This window comes from Lytechinus pictus, chromosome 5 (assembly GCF_037042905.1).
Source record: "Lytechinus pictus isolate F3 Inbred chromosome 5, Lp3.0, whole genome shotgun sequence".
Classification (NCBI taxonomy): Eukaryota; Metazoa; Echinodermata; class Echinoidea; order Temnopleuroida; family Toxopneustidae; genus Lytechinus; species Lytechinus pictus.
In genome coordinates this window covers 11752739-11780169 of record NC_087249.1, presented here as the reverse complement: position 1 = coordinate 11780169, position 27431 = coordinate 11752739, and the positions used below count along the sequence as shown (strand labels likewise).

At 37.0% G+C, this 27431-nt stretch overlaps 2 protein-coding genes across 2 annotated transcripts in view; one reads left to right on the top strand and one right to left on the bottom strand.

Annotated features, from left to right (window-relative positions):
* Positions 1 to 8086, top strand: part of LOC129262431 (spatacsin-like) — a 54273-nt gene extending 46187 nt beyond the window's left edge. The window contains exons 39-44 of the mRNA XM_064099818.1: positions 142 to 246; positions 1398 to 1566; positions 2299 to 2375; positions 3962 to 4111; positions 5271 to 5422; positions 6739 to 8086. Of these exons, the coding sequence (XP_063955888.1) occupies positions 142 to 246; positions 1398 to 1566; positions 2299 to 2375; positions 3962 to 4111; positions 5271 to 5422; positions 6739 to 6913 (828 nt within the window). The 3' untranslated portion in view covers positions 6914 to 8086. The remainder of the gene's footprint in view (positions 1 to 141; positions 247 to 1397; positions 1567 to 2298; positions 2376 to 3961; positions 4112 to 5270; positions 5423 to 6738) is intronic.
* Positions 8087 to 11718: 3632 nt separating this feature from the next.
* On the bottom strand, positions 11719 to 22558 carry LOC129260518 (eukaryotic translation initiation factor 3 subunit J-like). The gene is made up of 8 exons (XM_054898484.2): positions 22477 to 22558; positions 22268 to 22356; positions 20853 to 20946; positions 20103 to 20194; positions 17884 to 17977; positions 16633 to 16803; positions 15513 to 15586; positions 11719 to 14300 (listed from the first exon to the last, which is right to left on the bottom strand). Exons 1-8 carry the CDS (start codon positions 22487 to 22489, stop codon positions 14181 to 14183), a joined length of 747 nt encoding a protein of 248 aa, XP_054754459.2. The 5' UTR covers positions 22490 to 22558; the 3' UTR covers positions 11719 to 14180.
* Between the last annotated feature and the right edge of the window lie 4873 nt (positions 22559 to 27431).

Genomic DNA, 27431 nt, shown 5'->3' with positions numbered 1-27431 from the left:
AACTGGTGTATGTTGATTCCGTATTTGATTTGATTAGTGTAAAGGGAAATTGTCTTGAAAAAGTTATATTGTAGCTTGACTAATCCTTTTGTTTTAAAAGTTTATTACATCACAATGTTTTTTATTGTTTTTTTTATATAGGTGCGGCTTCTGATTGGTGTGAGAAGGTTTAGTGAGATGACCTATATCTTTGAGATTCTTCGAGCCAATCATCAAATGGATGCACTTCTAAAGAAAGGAGCTAATGTAAGTACACATACATGTATGTCATCATAATGAATAACAATTATTAAAATGCAGTTTGCCAAAGTTAAGTTATTAACGGGAAGAGGGGGGGGGGTCTCCATCTTCCTTAGGGCTTAAAATGAAAAGCCTTTGTTTTAATTTTCAAAGAAGGTCCCCAGAAATCGGTGAATAAATTATCATTGGCAAATATGCATTGACTCATTGACTTTCATTACTTATTGTTACCTATCATTTTTATCTAATACATCGACTTTTCAAAATGTTGTGTACCATCATAATTGATAGACATACAATGTATGCTGCTAAATTGATAGCCAGCTAGTTTTGTTTTAGTTTTTTTTTTTTTTTTGGGGGGGGGGCTTTAACAATCAACTGCATAAATCTACAAAATTGGACAAGCTTTAACATTGCAAGTGAATGGGGATTTTGAGGGGCTCATATGAGCATTGGGAGATAGCCCAGGGCCCAGTCTGATCTGATCAATCTCAACTATGGAAAGCCAGCAACGCCCACATCTAAAATACATGTCTGTTCAAAATGTTTTCTAGATAAGATGTATATTACATAATTTCATCGTTTTCGTGACAATTTGGTGTGTTCGCTTTTGTTTACAAAGGACATTTTGCAAATTTCATGTAGAAAAAATTATGACGCTGATGGATTTACATAGTTACATGTACGATTGATCCGATCAACCCTAACTGTATGGAAATCCATCAATGTCATATTTTATTCAGCAGAATGTCCTTTGTAAACAAAGAGAAGCATACAGAATTTTCAAGAAAACAATAAATGTATGAATATACAACATATGAAGGAAATATTTTGAATGAACATGCATTTTAGATGTTGACGTTGCTGGCTTTCCATAGAGTTACAATTGATTGGATCAATCGTAACTCTTTGTAAGACAGGGCCCAGATCTCCTCCTGATGGAGAAATTGTACATGTATATTGATTGGTTGAATGATGAATAGATAGAAATCTTGATAGATATTGACCGATTGCTTGATATATTGATAGATAGGTGGAAAGATACATGTGGATGGATGGACGGAAAATGATAGTCATTTTTTTTCCTGTACATTTCTGTACTAAAGTTCAACAAATCATTTAGTCTCAATTCATTTTCATTTGCAATCCTTTCCAAGGACGACAAGTTGAAAGTGGCTCTATTGGACTTCTTGAAGAGATGTGACCCACCAGACACTGAGACTTACGGCATTGTTGCACTCAAATTTGAGATGCATAGAGAAGTAGCCAGCCTCCAAGAACAAGCAGCACGGGATAGACTTAAAACACTCAAGTCTCGGACTATTGGTAGGTCATAAAGATAATGTTGATGATGATGATGATGACGATGACGATGACGATGATGATGATGATGATGATGATGATGATGATGATGATGATGATGATGATGGAGATGATGATGATGATGTTACTCTTTGCCTCTTTTGTTAGATAATGTTATATACAGATGAAGGAATTAGCGACACTCGGGCAGTTACCGATTGCCAGTCTTTGAATTAAAGTATTTCCTCAGTTTTGGCCCAATGCACAGAAATATATACCTCGGCATGAAGATGTGCAAGAAACTTTTAGAAATTTGTTTGCTACTGCATTGAAACAACTTCTTTTTATGGCAATAGTTTTGAGGAGCAAAGTACTTCCTCAATTTTTCACCCAATGCCCACAAGATGTGGCGCAAGCATTGGTTTTGGTGTAAAAACTTGCAAGACACATTTTGTTAATGTGTCGAGAACTGCATTGTCATGGTTATTACATATGGCAATAAATCAGGGAAAATGCTCTTACATGTATATGGTTCTTGTAACATTTCCATGATAGGATGGGGTATTAATCTCTATCAGTGACATTTCTATTTGGTTTTAAATCTGCATGAACAATATTTCTTTATGATCCATTCAAAGTGTGATCAAAAGAATACACGCTGTCATTACCTAATAGGCTGATTTCACCTTATCCCATGCTTCACTTGTATCTGATTCTTATTCATTTTGTTTTGCCTATTTCATTTGTTTCTTTCAGACACAAACATTGAAATCCAGAACATCCTTGAGAATGTTTTACACGATCTGACCAATGCTGCCAAGAATTATGCAAAGGTAGGTACATGTATATTTCCTTACTGTGTACTTTTTTTAAGTTTTTTAAAACAAGTGCACACCTAGTTACCAATAATGCGTATAGCATTTCCATTAATTTGAATGCAGGATCAAAGAGCATTGTCAATTAAATGCCTTGCTCACGGGCATACATGTAGGTTCCGTGGCCGAGAATCGAATCCTGGACTTTCTACAATGTACGTATAGCCAGGCGCCTTAGACCAGTCGGCCACGGCATCTCCTACTGTGTACTTGGTTGGTTAGCACTCTTGCCCTGTGGGAAGGGTTCTCAGATTTCTCTTCAAAATCAGTTTGCCCACTATCCACATGGTCTAATTGCCATTTCCTCCACTCACCATTTCGTCTAATAACCAGTTGGTTCAATAGCTATTTAATCAATTATACCATTTGGTCTAAGTGGACTAAGTGTTAATTGGGTGAAATGAGGAAAATAAAATGGGTATTAGACCAACTGGTTATGAGATGAACTGGTGATAAGACAAGGTGGTGATTTGACTAAATGGTTCTTGAATGGAATTTGATGGATGGAATGGCATTAGACTAAATGAAATTAGACCATGTGATGAGTGGACAAATTTGCAATTTACCTTTAGTATTAGCTCCTAGTCCTTTTTTACTTTTATACATGTTGTTTAGATATTTATGAAACGTAATGTTAATCTTAATGAAGTTATAATGGAAGGGCTTTAAACTGTTGATGAAAATTTTGATGTTGGCTTCATAATTATCTATGGAGGTCTTGAAGGGGAAGTCCAACCTGTAAAGAAAAGTTTGGTTGAGAAAATATTATTTGAGGGTCCTTTACTTCTTGTAAGGTTTATTTTTATTATTTGGGGGGTGAAACAGACTTTCCCCTGTTCATCTTTTTGCCTGATTTTAATAGACGTTATGTACATGTATTGACATCATCGCATCGCCATCTTAGAGGCTGAAGCCATTGCCTTGCATGTGTTGGCTATCTGCAACTGGCACATCTCTGACAACTCTAATTTACACATATTCATATATCCTCTGAGAGAGGGCGGTATGAGATCATGGCACATGCTTATACTCTTTTTTCAGCACACTTCTTTGTAGGGAGGATTGATCTTTACCCATGAAGTGTGAGAATCTTGTATGAATTTGGGCCTATCGAAGTTTTTATATGAAATTACTTGTCAAATTTCAAATTTTTATGTGACAAAGTCTGTCTTATCCGTCAGTTACCATAGTAACAGAGCTACTCTCAGTTATTCAAAGTAAAGGAAAAGTTATCAGATCTGACAACTTGTCATGCAACATACAGTGGTGCTCAACAGTTTGTGAACCCCAACAGAAAATGAACATATTTTAAGTGTTCAAGTTCTGCCATGTTTAGAGATTGTGAATTGTGAAGTCAGGTGATAAAATATGACATTCAATAAAGTTTGTTTCTCTGTGCTTGCAGAACATTGCAATGTTGTTGTCTACATTCAACACTCAGCATGACGGAGTGCATTTTGTGGTGGGGTTAACTAACTTTTGAGCACAACTGTATGTTGATAAAATGCTCTTCTGATGATCTTGTCTATTTCTACCCATCTCAGGACAATTGTTTACGGCATGCCGAGAAGTGCATAAAGCAAGCTCGTCTGGTGGCTCTTCAGATTCGGCTTCTTCCTGTGAGGTCAAGGGTCATCAACTTTGAACCTGCAGAGGTCACCAAGTTTGTGACCCAGCATCCCAAGTTTCATGAGGTATGGAGATGTGAAATTAATGTGGAGATGAAAATGGTGATATCTTATTAATGCTTATGTGTTTTCCAGAATTCCTCATATTTTTAGGAAAAAGGTACAAAAATTAATTTTGCTGACATGTATATAACTATGCAATCATACACTGTAATGGGAACTTGAAATTTCACCCAATCATTAGTACTGAAAATTTGAGTTAGTGTGTTGTAATGTGTGTCGTAAAAACAATTTCCTTCATAATGTAGAATTACATGTAATATATCTTTGTAACTTAAGCCTTGATCACAAAACTTGATCTCATCAAGACCAACTCAATATTGTGGCTTGATATGGCATTAAAAGGTGCCAAATTTACACTTATACTATTTTCCAGACATCAGTGTGATACCCTGTGGTCTTGCCTGGTATAGCGACAGGGGATAGGATGGGTTTCATGCATAAAATTTGGCCGAAAAGAATAGCGACACACGTGGTAGAATACATGAATGTTAATAACTTTTATTTTATTGTATATTCACTTTATGGCTTTCACCCAGTAAAGAAGATTTCATTGATCAATCTGATGAATAAGTAAGAACAAATATTGGAACCAGAGGGATTTGAACCTCCCATCTACTGATTGCCGGTCAGCGACTCTACCACCACAGTCACGATATAAGAACAAATACCTGGGTACTTCTGATTTTTAATCTGACTTACATTGCGTCGTGGTCTAGTGGTTCTGACGCTCGCCTTTCAAACAGAGGGTCGTTGGTTTGAATCCTAGCCATGGCGTGTTTCCTTCAGCAAGAAATTTATCCACACTGTGCTGCACTCGACCCAGGTGAGGTAAATGGGTACCGGCAGGAAGTAATTCCTCAAATAGCTGTGCGCACCAGAATCGGTAGACTAGCTTAGTCGGGGTAATATAGGAGCGCCTTGAGCACCTAGCAAGGTGGATACGTGCGCCATACAAATCCTATATTATTATTATTATTAATAGTCCTGCATGGACAATGGAATGGAATGTTAAAGCTTGCTGGGGAAGTTTTGACATTTTATTTTCAATTTATGGCTTGCACTCATTGAATAACTTATATTTTGCTGATGTACATGTATGACTTGCTTCCCATTGCTATTGAAGGCAATTATAATACTGATTCGTTTTCTCACCATGCACTAGGTATTGATAGTACAGGATGCGTACCAGCAACAGAATGAATGGTCAAGCGCCCTCTATAACAACGTCATCCTGCAAGGAAACTTCAAGTACTTAGAAGACTTCCAGTCTTGCATCCAGCTCACAGCAAGTCATTGCACTGATGTCGCTTCCAGGTAGGAGTTCAGTCTGATGCAACAAATAAGGGGTAGCCTATTACCGAGATGCCAAGTTCACAGACCGGCTATGTGTGGGATTTTCTTTTTCATTTTCATGCGTGAAACAGAGGTTTGATGGGATGAGCAAGAGTCCCTTGTGCTGGAGTCTCACACATTACGCGTGAGACTTGTCATTTCTGCTATTATCTAGACTAAGGCTGCAAACCTCTCTTCTCTTGACCTCTTCAAAAAACATCTCAAAACACACTTATATAACCATAAACCTTAACTTGTCTCATGCCACCAACAGCGCTTTGTATCCTCTGGAAAAAGCGCTATATAAATCCGATTATTATCATTATTATTAAATGTTGTCTTTGCTTTTTTGCGAAATTTACCAATACGTCTGCTGCTGTGAGACCACAAGCAGTGGCTGTGGAGCTGCAATGGGAGCAGCCGCCATCCACACCTTCGATCCTGCCTTGCTCTAGTTGTTTTCTTTTTATCAACAATGGTCCAATAGCATTTTATTGTACAAAAAACTTGTAATGCATCATAGTCGATAAAAAAAAACGACGACTGAAGAAAGACGAGAGGGTACAGGCAGCGTTTGCATCGCACCCTCTGTAGGCGCATCAATTCATGTTTAGCATACATTGGTGCTCGACAGTTAGTGAACCCCACCAGAAAATGAACATGTGTTCAAGTTCTGCCATGTTTTATATATCTACATGTAATTGTGAAGTCAGGTAATAAAATATTACATTCAATAAAGTTTGTTTCTCTGGGCTCGCCGGACATTGCCGTGTTGTTGTCTTCATTCATCACTCAGCATTTTGTGGTGGGGTTCACTAATTTTCCAGCACAGCAGTAGCTGCAACCTCTGCCTAGATTATAGGTGAGAAGAGGGAAGGAAGGGGACACACATTTTTTGTCATTTCATATTAAGCTAAGCACACACTCTGTGATTTGATATGACACAATTTGTTAATAAAATCACATTTTGCATTAAATATGAAAGCTCCAAGAAGTGAAATTATTTTTACGTGAAGTGTGGTATAATGTAGTGATATGAGGTAAAAGAGAAGGGCCTAAGCTTTACAATGATATATGATTCTGAGTGTCACTTTTTTTTGGACGCATTGTATTGTAATAACCATTTTAAGTGGGGAAATCAGCATTATGAAATAAGGAATAAGGGAATTTTGGTATAGACAGGATTCCTTTCACAGTAATCCTTTGAGAAACAATATTAGAGGTACAAGCAAGTTTGAGTAGATTGATGGTCTAATCTACCGTAAGTTTATTTCCTGTGTTTTCCTTGTTGTTTTCAGGTACCGTCAGTTGTCTAGTAAGAGCAGTCTGGTCGTGTCTCACATGCAGCGTTTCTTGGGACTTTGTCCCGACGTCCTGACTGCCTACCGCCTTGCCAACCAGCTGGAGTTCAAGGACATGGCGTTCAGTTTACTGAAGGGGGACAGTGGAGCCTATCTCAGTGATGTTGCTTAGAGGGAGTGGCACTCCTGTATAATGGATTCTTCTGACCATCTCACCAACTAGATGGAGTTCAAAGACATGGCATTCAGCTTACTGAAGGGGGACGGTGGAGCCTATCTCTAGTGATGTTGCTTAGGGGAAGTGACGCTCATGTATAATGGGTACTGCTTACCGCCTCGCCAACCAGCTGGAGTTCAAAGACATGGCTTTCAGCTTACTTAAGGGGGATGGTGTAGCCTATCGTAGTGATGTTGCTATAGGGGGAGTGACGCTCATGTATAATGGTACTCTAGACTCAAGGGCTACTGGTATCTATTTAGGACCATAGTGCAACTCTTAAGTTGATTCGCTATATCACAGGAATGGGTGCGCCGGTACTTACGTGGCTACCCAGAAGCAACGGCCAATTAGCATGAGCGAGCTATTTGCCCGCGTAGCCATACAGGTCGTGGCCCCGCCCTCGGGCATTACGCGTTCTATCACAGGGTTTCATAAAAGAAATTGACAAGTCAAAACCCAGAGACGATGATGGGCCGAATTGCACCTTGCCCACGTCACATGATGTAGTTTTGACCAATCAGTGCCAAGAATCTTATTATGAGGTATATCAAATCTTGGTGTACATAAACCTTTCAGCTCTATGCAGCTGCCAGCAGTACATAGTATGGGGTTCATATAGTACGCAACATTTGTATAGCGCTTACACAATGTTTCTAAGCGCTGCATACTATATTACATGTACCCTGGCTTTGGCATAGCTACCCTGATGGGGTGCTCAAGCATTGAAGGAATCGCTTCTGACCAGTTACCCATTTACTACTCTCTTGATGGAGAGCAGCAAATGAAGATAAATGTCTTGCGAGAGGGCATGAGTACTTCAGTGGGATTTGAACCCCAGAGACTTAACCACCACTGAGCCACAACTCCTCTGCAAGGGCAGTGCAGAGCTGCTAAACTGTACCATTTTGTTCCATTTTGTATGATTTTGTTTTGTTGTGTATGAGTTTATATTTTGTATTATTTCATGTGAACTCTGTTTTTGTTTATTCATAAATTGTAATTTGATATTGATGTGATATACATATACAAAAACTGGCAATAATAAGTGCAATCATTAAATTTTCTTTATATCATACATACAGGGGGTATGCTATTTGTTTATACAAGATATTATTACAACACATTGCAGTCAGTCCGCAAGCCCTGAAAAAAGTAGCTTCTTTTATCCAAGTGATATTCATGACTAGAGGGTTTTTGCATAGTTAATGAGCTTGGTGCGAACCAAAACACCTTTTTTTATTTGGCCATTGCTGCTCTAAATATTGACCAAATTTCATGTTTTTGGTATCTTTGTAAAGAAGAAGAATCAGGTCATGTGTTTGGATTTTTAAAAGAATGTTATAATATAGGAAAAACTTTTGATCTAAAACATGAAACAAAATATTTTTTTTCATGCAACAAAAGTTGTTGTTTTCACACTTAATTTCTGTTTGGGCACAAATGATTTTTAGATCATGATAAAGCTGAAGATCTAAGCTTTAATATGATATAATTTTTATAAGAATATGTATTTTAGATGGGTCAGCAGCCAGCTTTTCATAGGCCAAGTACATTTTGCAGCTCAAAAACAAGAATACTGCGCTCTGATTGGTCATAGAGACCACACACCCACGCAAATTCCAATGTTCCCCACACTGGGCCTCTGCAAGGTCACACTCACCATGTGGTAATCTCTTCAAATTACCCGTGCCTGTTTGTTTTGAAAACAGTATTCAGCCAATCAGAACTCTGGATTTAATGTTACTCAGAAATTTCAGAAATCTCGTCTTGCATCTTGATGGAAAAAGCTGGCTGCTGACCCATCTAAAAGATGCCACATATCAAGAGTGACATTGTAAGAAAGAATAGCGTTTGAGCTTTCTGATGATATAAATAATGTTGGTGCCTAAAACACAAAATCTTGCACAATTTGCAAGTGAAAAGAGAGGAAGAAAATTCTGTTTGATGCATCTTTTCAGGTAAAAAATTCACTTATTTATCAAAATATTTCATTCAAAAGAAATAACCAATATAAAAGAGTAACATTTACTCTTGCCCATGGTACAAAAATAATCAATATTACTCAAGGAGAAAGTGGTTAAATTCTTTGAGAAATAAAGTCTCACAATTCACGAGATTTTGCAGGGACATGAATTCAGCCACGAGAGGACTTGGATAAATCTTGCTCATTTGCTCATTAACACAGGGGCTTGCGGACTGACTGATTGTACTTTGGTTGAATGAGTATTTAAATGAAATGCTTTTTTTTTCATCATTCTATCCCTTCCATCCAAATTTCTTGTGTAATGCTTTTCAAATTACTTTCAAATATAAACTTAATACAATCAGTAGTTTAGAATTTTAATTTAATTATAATAATGGTATATTTACCCAGGGTAGCCACTTCATTTCCAAAAACTGTTCTTCCAGCGGGCCCTATTATTATTACCCAGCTAATCTAGGCTACTGATTCATTCAGGTGCACACAGCTTTTTGAGGAATTTTATAATTATTATTACCCAGCTAATCTAGGCTACTGATTCATTCCGGTGCACACAGCTTTTTGAGGAATTTTTTCCTGCTGGTACCCATTTACCTCACCTGGGTCGAGTGCAGCAGTGTGGATAAATTGCTTGCTGAAGGAAAACATGCCACGGCCAGGATTCGAACCCACAACCCTCAGTTTGAAAGGCGAGAGTCAGAACCACTAGACCACGACTCGCCCATTTGTGAATCAATTGTACATTGCTTTGACAAGATTACAAACAAAATTGTATACAAGTATCACACATAATTGTCTTATTTACTTGTTTTTGCCAAAAATGTGAAGAAAGGGAATTCATTATTTGTATTTTTAATTTATCAGTATTTTTCCTTTTTCTTGGGGAGGTCTCATGCCAAGGAACTTCATCTCTGTGTTATTTTCTACACATGTCGGTGTTATAACATTTCTCTCTCTCGTTTCAATTATTGTTAATGTACTATGTCATTAATTCTAATATATTGTATACAGTGTACATGCTCAGATATATATTTTTTTTCTAAAGATTGAATACTGACAATAAACCACATTAAAGAAAACCAGTGAGCAGCCTTCTTGTAAACATTGTTCTTTTAGTTTAATATTATAAGCATAATATAATTGTATGTCATTAGTTGAGACATATACATGAACAGATAGCATGCTTCATAAAAAAAGGAGCAGCATTTCATGGCAAACATTTAACAATGAATGAAATGCTAAATTCTTGTCTAAAGATGTAAGTCAATTTGAGCTATTTCACTTATCCAAAAAGGTGTTACAATATGATTTATATCATAAGAGGAAACGTGTTTTTTTTTCATTTAAAATAAACTGAATTTAATTCAAAAGTAGAAGGTATATAGCAAAAATTAAGTTACAAAACTAAAGCCTGTCACCATTATGGGTAGCAATTCAATATTGATGTAAATCAGACTAAACAGTATGACTTAAAGATCATTTCTACAGGTATGATGAGTAAAAATAGTCCAACGGACTGTCCCAGCATGCAATGTGCATGGCAAAGATATCCATTTGTTCTACTTTTTGATTGTGAATTGTATCCTGCAAGGTTGAATGTCCATCAAAGCATGGGAACTAATTTTGTATCTTGATAACCTATTTTTAATACTTGACACAGAGTAACTTATCCAAGCATCTTGCATCTACTCGCCATTTAAAAACAAGAAATCATGTTTATTTCTTTGTTTACAATGTAGGTCATATCACACCATGGGCCCGTAACACAAAGCTTAGCAATCATCGTAGAACATATTTTTATGACTGATTGCATTGACTACAATGTACAATTCTTCATGAAAATCAAGCGTACAATTAATCGCTAACCTTTGTGTTACAAGACCAAGGAATAAAAACAGAAACAGAATGTGTAATGTGACCATCTCTTACAACAAGGATATGGGCAGCAAAAGAAATGTTTGGGGACATATATCAAGCAAATCATTTCTAATAACCAAGTTCCCTTGGTGACAAGATGCATTATCTGATAATTTGGACCCTCCCATCCCCCTAGTCAATTTAACAGGTGATCTTACACATTCTGTCATGTACTTTCAAAGGAGTAACTCAGGCTGAAAATAATTATATCTAAAAAAAATGGAGTAAAATCTAACCGGCAAAAGGCTGAAAATTTCTTCAAAATCTGATAAAGTTATTCAATTCTAAAGTTTAGCAATATTTTTTTCAAACATTTTCTGCATGCCATCATGAATATTCATCAGGTGGGCTGATGATGTCACATCCCCACTATCCATTTTTTTCTTATCCTTTCATGCATGTGCAAAATACTGTGTGCCTCCATTGTAACAATATATTCAAGTTGCAGCAATGAATATCTTACACATTAGATCAGTGGTCAATCTTTTTTTTTATTCTTAATGGTCAAAATTCAAATAACATACAAAAGAATAAGTGGGGATATGACATCATCGGCTTGCTCATTGCATATTCATGAAGATAATATGCATTGAACTGCTTTAACAAAATAATAATGCAAAGCTTTAAAATGTCATAGGTTTGTTATTCCTTGTCCGATTTTCATTTTAAAAAAATTCAGTGTATTGTTTGATTTTACCTCATCTGTTCAAATCATAACATTTTCAGCCTGGAGTACCCCTTTAAATGAATGAATTCATCAGATCATACAGCTAAACACATAGCAAGGTCTCCACGTATTGAAGAAAAATGGCCAAATGAATGTACCCATTACAAAAGAATGAACCCTGTGACTTGTCACTTTGAATGAATTTGTAAGCTTTAATAACAGGCAATACATTTAAAAGATATACTTGAAAATATAAACATTTTCAAAGAAAACATCTGGGGTAAAAATGAATATTCAATCAGGTGTCTTGTTTTTTTACAGTAAAAAGGCTTGGAAGGCTTGGATACGCCATAAAAGGGCATATCTCACATGGAGACATTGGCACCATTCAGGTGGGTGTTTCATAAAGCTGTTTGTAAGTTGAGAGCAACTTTAAGAATGACTGGTGAACCTTTCTTACACGTTTAACCATGGTCAATGAATATACCATTTTCCACAAGAAACGTCGCTCTTAACTTACGAACAGCTTTATGAAACACCCACCAGATGTAATAAAATAACAGAAAATGGAATGCTTAATAATTCCTGTAAGAAAAAAATACAATCATATAACGCATGTCCTTAAAAAATAAAGCTTTAAAATGTACGGAAGACAAGTTTCTTTATTTTTTACAAGACTGTCTGTTGAATATACATTAAAGGGTAATAAAGAAGTGTATCAATATTCACACCAGGTTAAAATTAAAAGAAAAATAATGATTTCAAAAAAGTTAACTTTAAGAGAAAGAAGTATAAAGCAGTTACCTGCTTTATGGCAAAATTTTTCAAAAAAATAGAAAATACGATATAGTTTAAGGGGTGCTTCAGGTTGGAAATAGATATTATTAAACTGAGTAAAATTGAAGAAGCAAATCACTAAAAAGTTCATCCAAGTACCGTGAAACCTACTACACTATTCTTCTTCGTCATGTAAACCTTCAAAAATATTTAGTTAAAGTTCTGCATTATTTCAGTGAAGCAGGAGTATGCAAGTAATCATGAGAATGCATTGAGCAATATCATTTTACCACTTACCCTCTGGGGGTTTTTTTTTTCAAATTAAATTTTTCATATTTAAAAGTGTACAAAAATATATGCCTTGTAAATAAACTCATTTACGCTAACAATGACCTTGCACTTCATTTATAGAAAATTCCATGAAGAAGAAAATAAGAATTCTCATTTCTTATAAAAGGGAAGATGACAGATTCATGATGACCTGAACTGACCTGTTCCACAAAAATAATACAAACTTTAGAATGTTATTATAACTGTATTATTCTTTATCTGATCTTTGAATTCATTTTTAGTTTTGTTTTGGTTACTTGATTTCACTCTATCTAAATCAGTAGTCGCAGCCTGAAATATCCCTTTTGTACATGTATAGTCTCATATGAAGGAGAAAAAAAAGGAATTCATGTAAATATTAAATTACAAAGCTTTTGCTGCTATCATTACACAGCTACATGTAGTTTTTACTTCTCAGTTTTGGGGGCCGTCAAAAAGAATTAATCACTTATGAGTCTTTTTCAAATCCAATACACATGAATGAAAGAAATGGATGGCACAAGATAATAAGTTTATTTAAAAACAATCAGTCAAGAGGATAGCCACAAATACAGAGCATGTTTAACCTAGTAAATACAACTTATTCATAGTAAAAATGAAATCGAATTAAAAAGGCCGATATAAAGATCAAAGGGGGAAATTCACCCGACGATGTGGAGAAAAACATTTGCGAAGTTTCGATGAAAATCCTTCAAATTATAACAGAGTTACGAAGTTTTGATTTTTTATTCTGTGATGTCACAGACGAGCAGCTCTTCAATTTGTTGTGTGATACGAGTTCCCCACATTTTCATTTTCAAACAAATTATTGAAATCATATGTGGAGTGAATATAGCTAGACACATTATTTCCTACCACTTCTATAAGAAAAATATTTCTAATCATGACGTTCCATTCAAAAATTGAATTTCCTACCACTTTCTCTTAGAAAAATATTTCTAAGCATGACGTTCTGTTCAAAAATTGAAATTTATGGGATTTATATTACAGGATATATGGAACAGCTGCTTGCATATTACGTCACAAATTGAAAAACCTTAAATTCATAATCCTTTTCAATCAAACCTTCCCAAATATTTTTCTTTTATTAAAATCAAATCGCCACTAGACTCATCTCAATACAAAACTTCTAGGTGATTTATGACACAGGACTGCAAAGCATGGTAAAAAAATTACACGGGGAATATTGGCGATTTAGGCCCCAAAATGCTCAAAAGAGCCCTGGAAATTCCCCACACGTCGAAATGCTTACAGCTTATCCAATGTTGCAGATTAAGGCAGTAAGTTGTGAAAAGTAGCCCTAGAAAATAAAAAAGATAATTTTTTGCCTGCAAGCAAAGGTACATGTACATCATGATAGAATGTCTCAACAAATCAATTAAATAGACTTTTATAAACATCACAGAAAAAAAATGCATGCTCTTTATCGTTTATCTACTCGTATAATGCTTGTCTTAGAGTGTTCCATAAATAACTTTCAATCTCACAAGTACGCATGGCTGGATAGAGATGGTGAAGAGAGGTTGGCCTAAGATGAAAAGTCTTCGTCACATAAAATCGTCAAATTCACCTCCACCGTAACCAAAGTCGTCAAACTCGTCCTTCTTTGCCGACTTTCCACTCCCTGCTAAGACTGCTTTCTTCTTGCCTTTCTTTCCTTTAGAGGCCTGAAAAAAGTAAATAATGCACATGTGTAAATCCGCATGCAAAACAAACAAAAAATCATAAAGGCAAAAGAAGGAATTTCTAGCAAAAGAGGTGGGAAGGGGGCAAAAAAAGGGACCTGCTAACCTAAGGGAACGTGAATATTCACTCCATCATCTCCAAAACTGTATTTTCTGATATTGACATCAAATGACCCTTGCCAGGTTACCTGAAATTATATTCATACCATTGCCAACATATACAGGTACTGCATTACATTTTATCAAGAGACCATTTTTCTCAAGAAGAAAATAGTGTACATTTGTAGATCTGCATGATCTCTGCACCAACAACCCCCTCCCCCACCCCCCCCCCCCAAAAAAAAAAGGAAAAAGGGGGGATTTAGATTTGGACTCAAATCTGGAGAATATCATGTGATTCATGTCCAATGTTTATCAACTCGTCAAGTATTTGTGGAGCCAAAAAGTAATTCAATGTTCCCAATAACCTGGCAGACGGGACAAAACAGGCACCAGCCCCCCCCCCCCCCTCCCCCCTGAGTGTAGAGGCCTGAAAAACAGTAGTATGTGAACATTACTTCACATTATATACAAATAATGCACATTTATGAGTGTGTTCAAGGGTATTTGCAGTCCTATGCGAAAGCACAAGTTGCCTGCGCCGAGTGCTTTTGCACTTTACTGCAAACACCCGAGATGCCTGCTTCATCGATATTATGAATTCAAAACTGTGCATTATTTGTTTTATAAAACGGGTAGGCAGTTTAAATTCAGAGTGGAAAGGTTGTTCAAATCACTCAAAAAATTTTGGGAGATCCCGCAGATGAAGAGGTCACATCCCTGCCTGCGTTCTATTATGACATCACAGGCGTACATGTATCTACTATGCCGTCTACATAAGCACCGGCACCAATAGCTTTTCCTTTGAAAGAATGAGTATTCCAGTCTCTTTGCGTTATGAATATGCACCCAAAATGCAGTGCTGCACAAACAAAGCATGACAGCAAGGTTGCGTGGAATTAAAGGATGAAGACGTATATGACTTTTTTGGCTACATCCTTGAATCAGTTTTATAATAAACATCTATTCATTGAGGATAATACATTGCGTTATCATGGTTTTCACAGCTGACCATAATCAAATACCCAAATAAGCAATACCATGCAATCTATCGCTGGAACTTGTGAAAATTTCAATACATCAAAGTTAACATACCTTTTGTGCTTTTGCTTTCTCGTTTGCTATTGCTGTTAAACAGCTTCCTAATTTCTTTACTTGTTCACTGTCAACTGAAAATGAAATATATAATACAAAGTCAGTCTAAAAATATGGCGACGCAACATATATATTTATGCTCCTGCGACATTTGCTCCGGTCTTAATATCTCAGAAGGCATAGAGTTAGGATTGTAATAGAGTTTATGGTTCAGAATAATGTAAAGATAAGGATTGGTATCTATTTAGTTTTGGATGTTACGTTTTACGTTAGGCTTTTGTATAATGTGCATATTTTCCATCGGAGCAATAGTGGTCAGAGCAAATGTCATGGAACCAAAAATGCATGTACTACATGTAGCAAATTGATTCAATGGTAAAGACTTCTAAAGAACGAGTTGGTTGTATGCAGTATAACATAAATAGTAAAATCATATCTATAAATAAAACAGTAATTACAGTAATAATTTAAATACAGTTTTCTCCTCCTGCTTCTACTAGAAATTAAATTGGAACATTCAAATTTCCTGCATCAAGTAAGCAAATCATCATCCCTCCCTGCTTTAAAGGAAAATGAAACCAGTTGAATTCGCATAAATAAAAAATCAAAGGAACAGATCAATGGCAGTTTGAGAAAGATTGAATAAATAGCAAGTTGTGAGTATTTGAATACTGAGATCAGTAATACTATGTAAAATTAGCAATGCAACCAAGATCTTTGTTGTCAAACGTGTACAACTTCCCAATTACAATAGTACATATCTTGTCTTTCCAAGATCTGGGGCATGTTTCATAAAGAGATACAACTGTTGTAACTTTGCCATTATGGTAACTACCATGGAAACCTCGATTTTGATTGATTGCTGAGCCCTGCTACCATGGTAGTTGCCATAATGGCAAAGATAAAACAGTTGTAATTATTTATGAAACAGGCCTTATCAGAGGACATGTAATACAGATTTCACAACATTACAGCATGAATGAATTGTTTTCCTTTCAGTAGAATGAGCATAAAAGAGTTGAATGTGTATGACATCATCCCCCCCCCCCCAGGCTGTGAGATGGGTCCGACAAACCCGGCTCTATTAGGGTTAATTAACATGAATACAAGCTTTACTTACGGCAAACACAACATGATTGAAAAACATCCTCTAGAAGATAAGGGTAGTAATCTGAAGATTCTAACGATGATAATTTATCTTTTAGTAGCTTCCCAAATTCCGTAAACTGTTCTTCCGTTGTGGGATTCATGGTGTCTAGTGATAGTGATCCACCATCATCAAGCCCTACACCTGCATAAAGAGACAGGAATCAAATTTCAAGATTCAAGACAATTGATTGACATGTATGAAAATACACAAAACTTGTTTCCAGGCATTTTTAAAAAATTGACACATTTGACAAATGATCATCAACTGCTAAACGAGAGAAAGGGATGAGATTGATAGAAGAGAAAATAGAGAATACAAGGGCATGGAGGAATAGAGCATTGCAAACCTACTTACTAACACGCATGAACCTCCATTTACCAACCCTCACACCAGAGTATCTTTCAGTTGTGACTTCAAACACCATGCAACATCCACCCAACCAACCTTCTTCAGAACCACAAGCACCCCCCCTGAATGTTCAAAGTTGAAAGAAATCAGAAAAATGATGAATATGCAACTTCTGGCCATTTGAAATATAAATCACTAAGACTGTAGATCTCAAAATTGACAACTAGGTAAGTCAACTGTGACAAAAGTTAGGGAAAGTCTTGACTAATTGCTAATTCAGATATATGGTCCAATAAATGTACTCCTTGTGCAATAATCTGTTGAGAATGCAAGCAAAATTCAATAGCAATAAAAAACTTCCAGATCTCAGACAATAGACACCTTCGTCTATGCTATAAAACCAATGTGACTCTCCAAATTGCTTAGAAACAGTTTTTTAACATATAATCAAGGGGGTGTTTCACAAAGATTGAAGTATGAATTTGAGTCATTCTTAAATGCCTAGTTGCGTGCTATATAAAAGGCATAACCCCACTGGTCAGGGGACTGTTGCAGAAAGAGTTGCGTTTAAACGCAAGTCAAAATATCAAGCGCAAGTCCCGAATACCGGTGCTTAATTGGCTGAAAATCAAGTTGCGCAAGATTTTTTGAGTTGCGTTTGATCGCAACTCTTTCTGCAAAGGGCTTATGCCAAGATGACACACACTACTGCGTATCGATCAATAATATGCATATGTCCACGTCATTTAAATGCGACTCAAAGTCATATTTCTTTGTGAAACACACCCCCCCCCCCCCCCCCCCGAACTGAAATTTGCTTCCAGATATTCATGGAATTTTAAGAAAAATGATATAGAAGCAGGACTCTCTTACCAAAAGCTTCTTTTGCAAGTTCAAGGTCTGACTCTTCTTGCAGTTTCTGTTGTCTCATCTTTTCCTCTAACTCCTCCTCTGGTGTTAACGTAACCTTAAGATGACAATACAAACAACAAAATTTTTTGTTTATTTTGAAGATAGCAATTGGTAAATACTGATTTTATGAGAGAGAGTGTAACAACAAAGTGAATTGTAACCATATCATCCTAGATCTAGCTCTGGTACAGTTACAGTAACTGAACTTTGTGAAATCACAAACTCTTAAGCTGAGAAATCACACTTATGATCACCAACGCAGTTAAGGGCATGTGGGATGATGTATTATTATCATTGCTTGGAATAAGACCAGATAATGGGTCAGATGCATAATAAGTAGCAATGCTTTTACTTGATTCCGTATGCATAAAAATGAGCGAGCAAATGCTTTTGCTTGTACGCTCAAGCAATTGCTAGCTGCCTGTAAGCATCTGCTTGATGATTAAGCTATTGCTAAAAAGCGCATGCGTAAAGCGATCATTTTGCTTGTGCGTTTAAGCATTTGCTTGGGCTGTTTTTAAGCTCCATCAGAGAAGCTTGGGCGTTACCTTGATCAGGGCGTTTGCGTTTTTTAATCATGTGTGTGCACCTGAGAGAGAGCCCCAAGGTGTACAGTAGCTTACATGAACATGTTTTCTTCCAAGTATGTGCAAATCGAATGCAAACTATATAAATTTATTAATTAGAAACAAGTTAAAGGAATAGTTTGACACCACATCTAAGGAAAAGATGTTACATGAGAGAGGCAGTATTTTGCACTGCCACACCTCTGCATTTGAGTCCACCCTTTGTTCTGCAAGTCGTGTTTGCACCAGCGCAACATCGCTATTGTCCACACCGCTAGCAAAGACTTTCTGAAGGCAAGAAAAGTGTTTAAGCACAGGCAATGGGTTAAAGCAATTACTGAAGCATTATCTTTTGCTTGGCTAGCTACATGTATAGCTTACGCTCAAAGCAAATGCTTTCCAGCAATTGCTACTTTTTTGGCATCTGACCCAATATGCTCTAAATTGCATGCTTGTTTTGCTTATTTCTCAGCAATTACACAATTTCTTCCCGAACCCTTTGGCATATAATTTTATCATACATAGAGATACCTGGGTGGTCATTTGATTGAATTCTGTTACCACTGGCATTTATCTTAAATTCTTGATCCATAATGCTGTGATCCATACTATAGGCTTGTTCAGCAAAGCGCACCACAAACCTCCTTTAGAGGAAGCTTTTGTTGATGTCAATTCATCATACAAGTAAAATTCTCTAACTAAATTGTTATAGAAGGTTCAGGGAATAATTATGCGCATTCAGCATACTCACCATCTACTGTAGTCCAGTTAGGCTATAAAAATTTTGTCAAATATCCATATGGTCTATTAGTCTGTATGATTTGATGGAACGTACATGACCCAAATTTCATTTAGCTAAGTTCCAAAATGTTGACAAAGTAGAAATTAGATCTGGGGGGTATTTCACAAAGATTTAAGTATGACATAGAGTCAAACTTAAATACCGAGTTGCGTACGGTATGAAAGGCTTCACCACATTGGTCAGATGGTGTCATGAGGACGGGCACTACTGCGTATCAATAAGATCGCGTGTTGCAAATCATGTACGCGTCAGCATTTAAGTGCGACTTAAGTCATACTTAAATCTTTGTGAAACACCCCCCAGGGCATCCAACCAAATAACAGACCTAGGGGATATTGCAAAAAAAATATTTCCAAGTAATTGCTAATATTCTTTTGTAATTCACAAGTGATTTATCAATTTTAGCTGCAGCAAATCAGATTACACTGCTTGTTTCGAGACAGATTAGCAATCAATTACAAATTCGCTATTAATTTCAAAATTTAGGATTTAAGAAGCAGATTGCATATTTACAATTAATTGTAAGACATAGGATTATTTTAAGGACTGGAAATAGACTTGCAATTGATCACAAGTTTCGTGCAACGCCCCCATTGGCTGGTTAGATCATTTGAAAGACCCAGAGATGGTTGGACTAATCAGTAGTAGACCAAATAGGTATAGCCAAGATGGTGTTAGACAATCTGGGAATTAGACCATATAAGTCAATTGGTCAAGTGAATACAATCGTATACATTGGAGTTGGTAAAAAGAATTCAATCTGAATATGGCAGGAGATAAAGAGAGAGCGCGAGAATCCATGCAATATTTACCTTTTCAGCTTCCTTTAGCTTCTCTTTCCTCTTTTCAGCTTTCCTTTGCAATGCTTTTTCTAAATTGTTCTTCTTCTTTTTGACTTGAAATGCTGTGGAATATATAAATAACTCATTATAATCACTAACGACCATTGTGTGACCATAATAAACACAACATTCAAATTTCAAAATGTCTAAATCATCTTTCTTCCAAGTTATAAACTGCTGAAAAAAAAATACAATTATAATAACAATGCTTCAAGAGGGACAGCAAAATTCATTAACATCAAGAGCATTTTACCCTCAAATTACAAGATGTGGCAGTGAACTTAGTATCGAGAAATGAACTGGTTAAGACTTTGAAGAGATTGAAATTTGTATCATTATACCAAGCTCCCATTATATCTGCCAGACCAAGTGAAAATTTAGCAAAGATTGTTGTTTTCATTGTCAAAATTCACTGTCTGGTCCGATTTCAACAGTATAATAAGCTTTTGTTATAAAGATTAGAAATGAATGAATAATTTGACTATTAGCCAACAAGAGCAGAACTTCAACCAGTGCCATTTGCGACGGTGCAGCATAGAGCTTTAACCTCAGACTTATACCAAAAGCAATTGACAGCAGAAGCAAGTGTTCTAAAAGGCTTCATCCTTTACAAATTCGATATCTCCGCATTTCTCTATATTTTTTCTGATATCCTAAGTAGGATTTTTAACAATTTTGAGGATTGGTGGGATTATTGGCTGACATAGCCTGATAAGTTACCTCCTCCATCTCCAGAAGTCGCTGTCTGCTCTGTAGAACCTGCCTCCTTTTTCTCCTCTTTCTCCTCCTCCTCATCTGATGCAGCCCAGTCATCCTAGAAAACAAAAATAATAATCAGCTTCAATTTCTGTTCTTCCAAGACCAAGTTAGACCTCATTAGACACGATTACTATCCATGACTGAATTGTGCAACAACAACAAAAAATCAATAAATTTTCCATTACTTTTGGGGTTTTATTTTCTTGAATTTCATAAGTTGGTGCCTGTGGCAAAGAAGGCCAATCCTACAGCACTGACCTCATTGGTCGACAATGACGCATACACAGGGGGTACATTTTTAGAAAGTCAGCACCGCGTTTTTTTTTTTTTTACTGGTTTAAATAAATTCAATTCAATGAATTTCCAGTGATATTATAATTTTCTTTTAAGAAGAAACTTTGAGTAAACTTAGTCACTTTTTTAGATCTAGATTAGAATCTACTGTTTATCAGTAGAAGCGCACAGCCAATATGGGAGACTCTCCAATACGGGAGACAATCTCCTATATTGCAGACTTGCTTTGCAAAAGAACAAAACAACACCAACAAAAGCATAATTTTTTCCACCCAAAATTTTGTCTCACTGAGGTCAGAATCAAAGCCCGTTTGTTTTGTGTGTGGATGACAACAAAAATCCTTATTAAAACAAAATTAGACTGAATTTTTAAAGTAGTGGGTGAAAAGGGGTAATTTTTCATGAGGAACATTTTTATTTGCCACAAACGCAACGTAATCCTTTGGCAGCAAATGTAAACGAAGGAAATTGGTCTCCCAGACTCTAAAATTGGATTCTCAAATTCTTTACAAAAGTCTCTGATATTGGAGATAATCTCTCTCGTGGGAGATAGTCTCCCATAATTGGCCGTGCCCGTGCGCCTCTACTGTTTATTGCAGTCTCGATATTGCAAATTATATCCAACTCCAAGCCAAGCCAGCTTAATCTATTAGTCTACTATTTACTAAAAGTACGAAGTCTAACTCTAAGTTAAACCTAAAATTTTGGTTAGGGCCTAACGTTAAACATCTGTGGATTTTGTACAAGTCAATGGTGCTTGAATTTGAAATTCTGGCTAACATTGTCATTATAATACTCTCGACTCTGCAGCTTTTCTCCCCAAAAAAATTCATGACTTTTTTCAACCTTTTATTTTGAGGTCCCAAAAATGTATAAAAAAAGGATAAAACTAAAAGATCATATACATATAAACATACAATTAAACTAATCAAATTGGCGTAGTGATGTGATTCTATATATAAGTAAAAGAAATAAAATTAAAGCCACTGAGTGACACTGTTTCAAACTCGCCACTAAAATAAAATGCACTCCGACACATACACAACACAAGTCAAAAGGAGTGGGGCTAAGCAAAATCTCACCTTCACATCTTCTTCCTCATCCTCTCCTTCCCATTTATCACCGGCAGTCGCCTTGGCGAAACCCGCATCAGGATCAAAATCGTCGTCCTCTGATTAAAAAAGAATCATAAGATAAATGTAAGAAATAAATGTACTATTTTGCACTGGAATTACTCAAATCAATATTTCACTATAATTTTCTGACATATGTCACTGCACATGTTACTCACCCCAGTCGGCCATATTTACATATTGGGCGGGTGCGAGGCTAGCTAGCTGCGAGCGCGCTATAATGCGAGCTTACGCGCGTGAATGCGATGGGTGCGATGACTTGCCTGAGAGCAATTTGTGTGGGCCGGGAGAAACTCCCCCCCCCCCCCCCCCCGCAGGGGCGGATTTGATCTACCATTTTCCAATATAGAGGGGGTGCTAACAAAATGTACATTTTCCCTCTCGATTGCTTGTAAAGCTAAAATCTGAGGGCATTATTCATAAAGACTGTAATTGAATACATTACGCCTAACGTTACCGAATTAGGTCGTGGCGGGTCGTACTAAAGAAAATAATGTGAGCGCGAAGTGCGAGCTGAATTTTATGTTTTTTCATGAACTTAGACTTTAGACTTTTGTAACCATTGGCAGGATACGAGCAAGAATTTATATATCTTTACTTATTTATTTATATTTATTTAAGTTATAAAAGCCAATAAACTCAACTTTCAAAATAATGTTACCAACAGGGTTGGGCTCAATCACAATATAATTGATCAATTAGGTAATTAATTACATTTTTTTTAAATTGTATTTGAAATTTTGAAAGGGAAAGTGATTGAAAAAAATGTAATTGACTTGAAATACTGTCATTACTTTTAATTACATTCAATTACTTGACAATAAACTTATTCAATTTATTATTTGATTTCATGTATGACATTTTTCATGTCAACTTTTTTTCAGCATCAAAGAGTGTAATAGGCAGAATCTGTGCTCTTTAACATAAACCTTCATCTTGTCAGTTTCTCTGTAACTTATAAAGTATGTTGAAATAGGTGGTGCTAGTAGTACATACAGAGTACAAATTGATTTTATTCATGACTTTTATAGAAAGTAATTGAAATTGTAAATGTAATTGACAAAAGTAATTGCTGATTGTAAGTGAAAACTAATTGAACATTATTTTCTACAATTACCCAATTGTAATTGTAATTGAAGAAAGATGAGCCAAACCCTGGATACAAAATAATTGGAAAACTATTCCTACTTAGGGTGAGCATTGCCCATTTAACAAAGGGTATATGACTAAGGCTGAGCAGGAATTACATGTTTCTTTCAGTTTTTGAGAGGCAATTCCTTAGCGGGGTCCTTTGGAAATTGCAGTTGAGGGTGTTGTGATTGAGACCAGGGGGGGGGGGCCACTTCCATTGACGAGTGGATACCATGCGCGACCACGGGGTCTTGAAAAGCACACTAAACACGTATTTTCCATATTCTGAAAATGCACCCCTTAACAAGTATTGGAAACAAAACGATACTATTAGCAAGTATTCCCTGAAATCATGGACCTATTCGTAATAGGTCCATGCTGAAATGAACCCCTAAACAAGTACATAGATATTTTATTGTTATATGTCACGCGTCCGTCGGTCGTCGGTTTTACCTTTAGACACCATAATTTTGGTTTAGTACGGCCCCACCTTCCACACCTCGCGCAAATCGGACTCTAAACACGTAGTGTTGGGGCAAAAATGACATCCTTTATAGAACATTTTGATTTTGTTTTATCATCCCCGCATATTTGACCCTAAACACGTATATTTTTCCGAGCGAAATAGATACCCTTTTTTCAATATTTTTGTGTTTTTGACACCCTTATCACGTTACGTACGTAACGTGCCCTATCTTGAAAAAGACACCCTTTTTGCGTGTTTTTTTGGTCGCGCATGGTATCCACTCGTCAATGTAAGTGCCCCCCCCCCCCCCCCGGGGGATTGAGATCAGTTTAATTTTCACCTTGCACGAGTTAATATGAATTGCAATCTTTGGTGTAGGATTTTTTTTATTTATATCTCAGCGCATGTAATAAAGGGGGAAATAGTACTTACTGAGTCGGGGGGTGGAGTAGGTTGATGGGATAAGAATATTTAGTAACCCAAAAAGAAACAAAGAATGGGAAAGTGAAAGAAGAAAAAGGGGGAAGGGGTACACATGGTTTTTCATTATTTTTTTTTTTTCATACAAAAATTTTGCTTCCGCGCGGGAAAATTACGAAATCGCTTTTTCCATTTTTTTTCTGCACGCCTTTTCTGCCGGCGGTTTATTGTGTACGACTCGTGAATTGGCCAGAAAGTATAACGGCCTCTAATCCAACCTTCAGCTGACACGGTTTTCTTGTCAGGATGCCACCGTGCCTGACCGTCAGTTGCGTTCGTTTGGTCAAAGTATATGACCGTTGCTGATGGTTTATGGAAAAGACTGATTAACAACCATCACCAACCGTCGTCTCTGGTTTCTCCAGTCAGATCATCCGTCGATTGCAATCGATCACCTCTCTCGTCTCATTTCAGTCAATCGGACATCCGTCGACCATTCAGTCACCAACATTCGTTCCGTACACCAATCATTTGTTCCTTTATAAGGCTGCGTTTATGCGACCTCAAGCCAGAATCATGATTTGAATCATGATTCAAAACAAAAACATGAATCACAATATCACAGAATCAGCGTTTAGACGACCTTCATTCCAATGCTGTTTCTCCTCAGATTCGGGCCAATCCAGTGCGCATCACTAGTGCGCAGTTTGACAGAGGAAGTTTTTCGCACGTGTTTTTGCTCTCGAAAAATCTTTTGCTTCCAGAATTCAGTCTATACCTCATTTTGTTTACTTCTATCATATAGGGTCCATATGTTTCTATTCATCTCGTTAGTTTATCCAAAATGGTGTTTGGAAGTGAATTTCAGCGTAGATCCAATTTAATATTGATACTGTATACTCAACAACAACTGAGATCATTGTCTGTCCAGTTAATTCATTTACTAGAACTTGAAGTTGAAGACATGACCAAAAAATGAAAAGTAGTGGACGATGCGATGACCAACACAGAACTTGAACATGACAAGAAATGCATGCGTAGTACGTAATCATGTACATACAATGAGCATATAGAGCGCCTTGAGCTTGGCAAGAGTCAAACCGAAAGTAGCCCGACACAACAGTGAGGTCATAGAATCATGATTGTAATCACGATATCGTTTATTCGAACATTTTCGTACGTGATTCTGCAGAAACGTCTTTCCAAACGCCCCTTTTATCGTGTTTCATGTTTGTGATTCTAATCATGATTATATTCAATTTCGACTAAACGCAATCGTGATTCTGCAGAATCATGATTTGAATCATGATTCAGATCATGATTCTAGGGTAAAAAAGTGGCGGATAAACGCACCCTAACACTCATAAGAACGTAGTCTAGAGTGTAGGTTCAATGCTTGATATCTTTACCTTTAATTTCTCAAAGATAAATCATTGTACAGAGCAAAATGATATACAAGAGATGAAGGGCAGCATTTGCACTACGGTAAAGGGCCGTAACACAAATCGTCCTTAATGCTCATCGACTCCTCGTATTTATGCATTTTTTAACACTTCGATAAAACAGTTACTAAAGATGACTTCAACAACTACAATAACCTAATTAACTTTGCTAATCAACCAGCTTTCTCGAATAAAACAACTGGATAATGCTTAGGCAACTTTGCTAATAATAAATTAATCAAAAGGTTTCATGACAACTCCAACATGTTTATAAAATGTGCGATTTTTGCTAATTTTCGTTAAATCATAGAACGTCTACACATACGATTTCCACATAGTCTACGTTTACAGACCCTATAAGCTCTCTATGACATTAAATCGGAAACATAGTTCGTTACACGACTCCCTCCTCTCTCGAGCTTGGTCCCCAAGCTAATTAATAACAAACTGTCAACTACTAAACAGAAGGTAACGAAAAACTCCAAAACAACATAATTTCAACTTTAAGTTTCGAAACACAATAAAGACTTTGTCATATAGTTTCTTGTAACAGGTAATTCAGTACAACTGTTTTTATACAATGCAAAGCAACACTGAAATTATGCATTGATTAAAGTCCACAAAAGTCAATATTTTTGACGTCCGGTATCCGTAAAAAAACTTGAAGATTGCAATTGAGTTCATTATCATGTATCCTTCAGAACTGGTAACTTAGTCCTGGTTAAAGTTGTAGGAAACTCATGTCACAAAATAATCCCGCAGGTATGTAGCAGGTCGTCTGTCACGGGAGGGATACCGTCTGGCTGAAGTTTCTTTTTCAGGTGTGGTTTCTCCTGTAGCAGTGGGTAATTGTTCATTAGTTGTACCCCCTGCTGTTGCTCCATCTGTTGCGTCTGCTGGACTGTTGTCTGGTGGCTCTCCAGGTACATCGTCATTGGGTGGATTGTCTCCTGAGGAGCTTTCCAAAGTGTGGTCGTCCGCCGAAGCTTCATGTGGTTCACCTGCAAGGGTATCATCTGCGGCATGGCTTCTGTCTGGTGGATCTCCAGGCACATCAACATCTGGCATAACGTCTTCTGGGGAACTTTCAGTATCATGGTCAGTTGTTAACGTGTCATCTTCTGGTCTATCAGATGCGTCTTCACCTGCTGGCGTCTGGTCTGGTGGGTCGGTTGTGTCATGCCTGTTGGCACTACTTGGCGAACTTTGTCCTGATTCTTCATCCGCTGAATTCTCCGGGACCAAGTCTTCTCCAGCGGGTCTGAATTCCCAAGTGGGAAGCCTTACGCCTTGATAGGGCTTCAGCCTGTCAATGTGTACGACCAGTGGTTTAGACCTCCGTGACTGTTGAATCCTAACTGTGACATCTGACAGGCGAGTAACAACTAGGTAAGGGCCAAGCCATCGTGGTTGCAGTTTCGGGCAGCGGCCCTTTTCTCTGGTTTTCTTTCGTAGCCATACAAATTGTCCCACAGCATAAAGAGCTGTATGCACCTTCCTGTCGTAGAACGACTTCTGCCGACGACTCGCTGTCTTCAAGGATTCTCTTGCTACCTTGTGAGCTCTTTCTAGACGATTCCGGAGCCTGGCACTGTAGTCTGTCTGGTCATCATATTCGGCGGTCTCGGGAGGAGGGAGATCCCAGTCCATAGGC

Coding starts and splice junctions, on each gene's coding strand:
- LOC129260518 (XM_054898484.2), bottom strand. Junction 20,195..20,852: donor GACTTCTGGAGATGGAGGAG/GTAACTTATCAG, acceptor TATATTCCACAG/CATTTCAAGTCAAAAAGAAG. Junction 15,587..16,632: donor TCAATCATGTTGTGTTTGCC/GTAAGTAAAGCT, acceptor TTTCATTTTCAG/TTGACAGTGAACAAGTAAAG.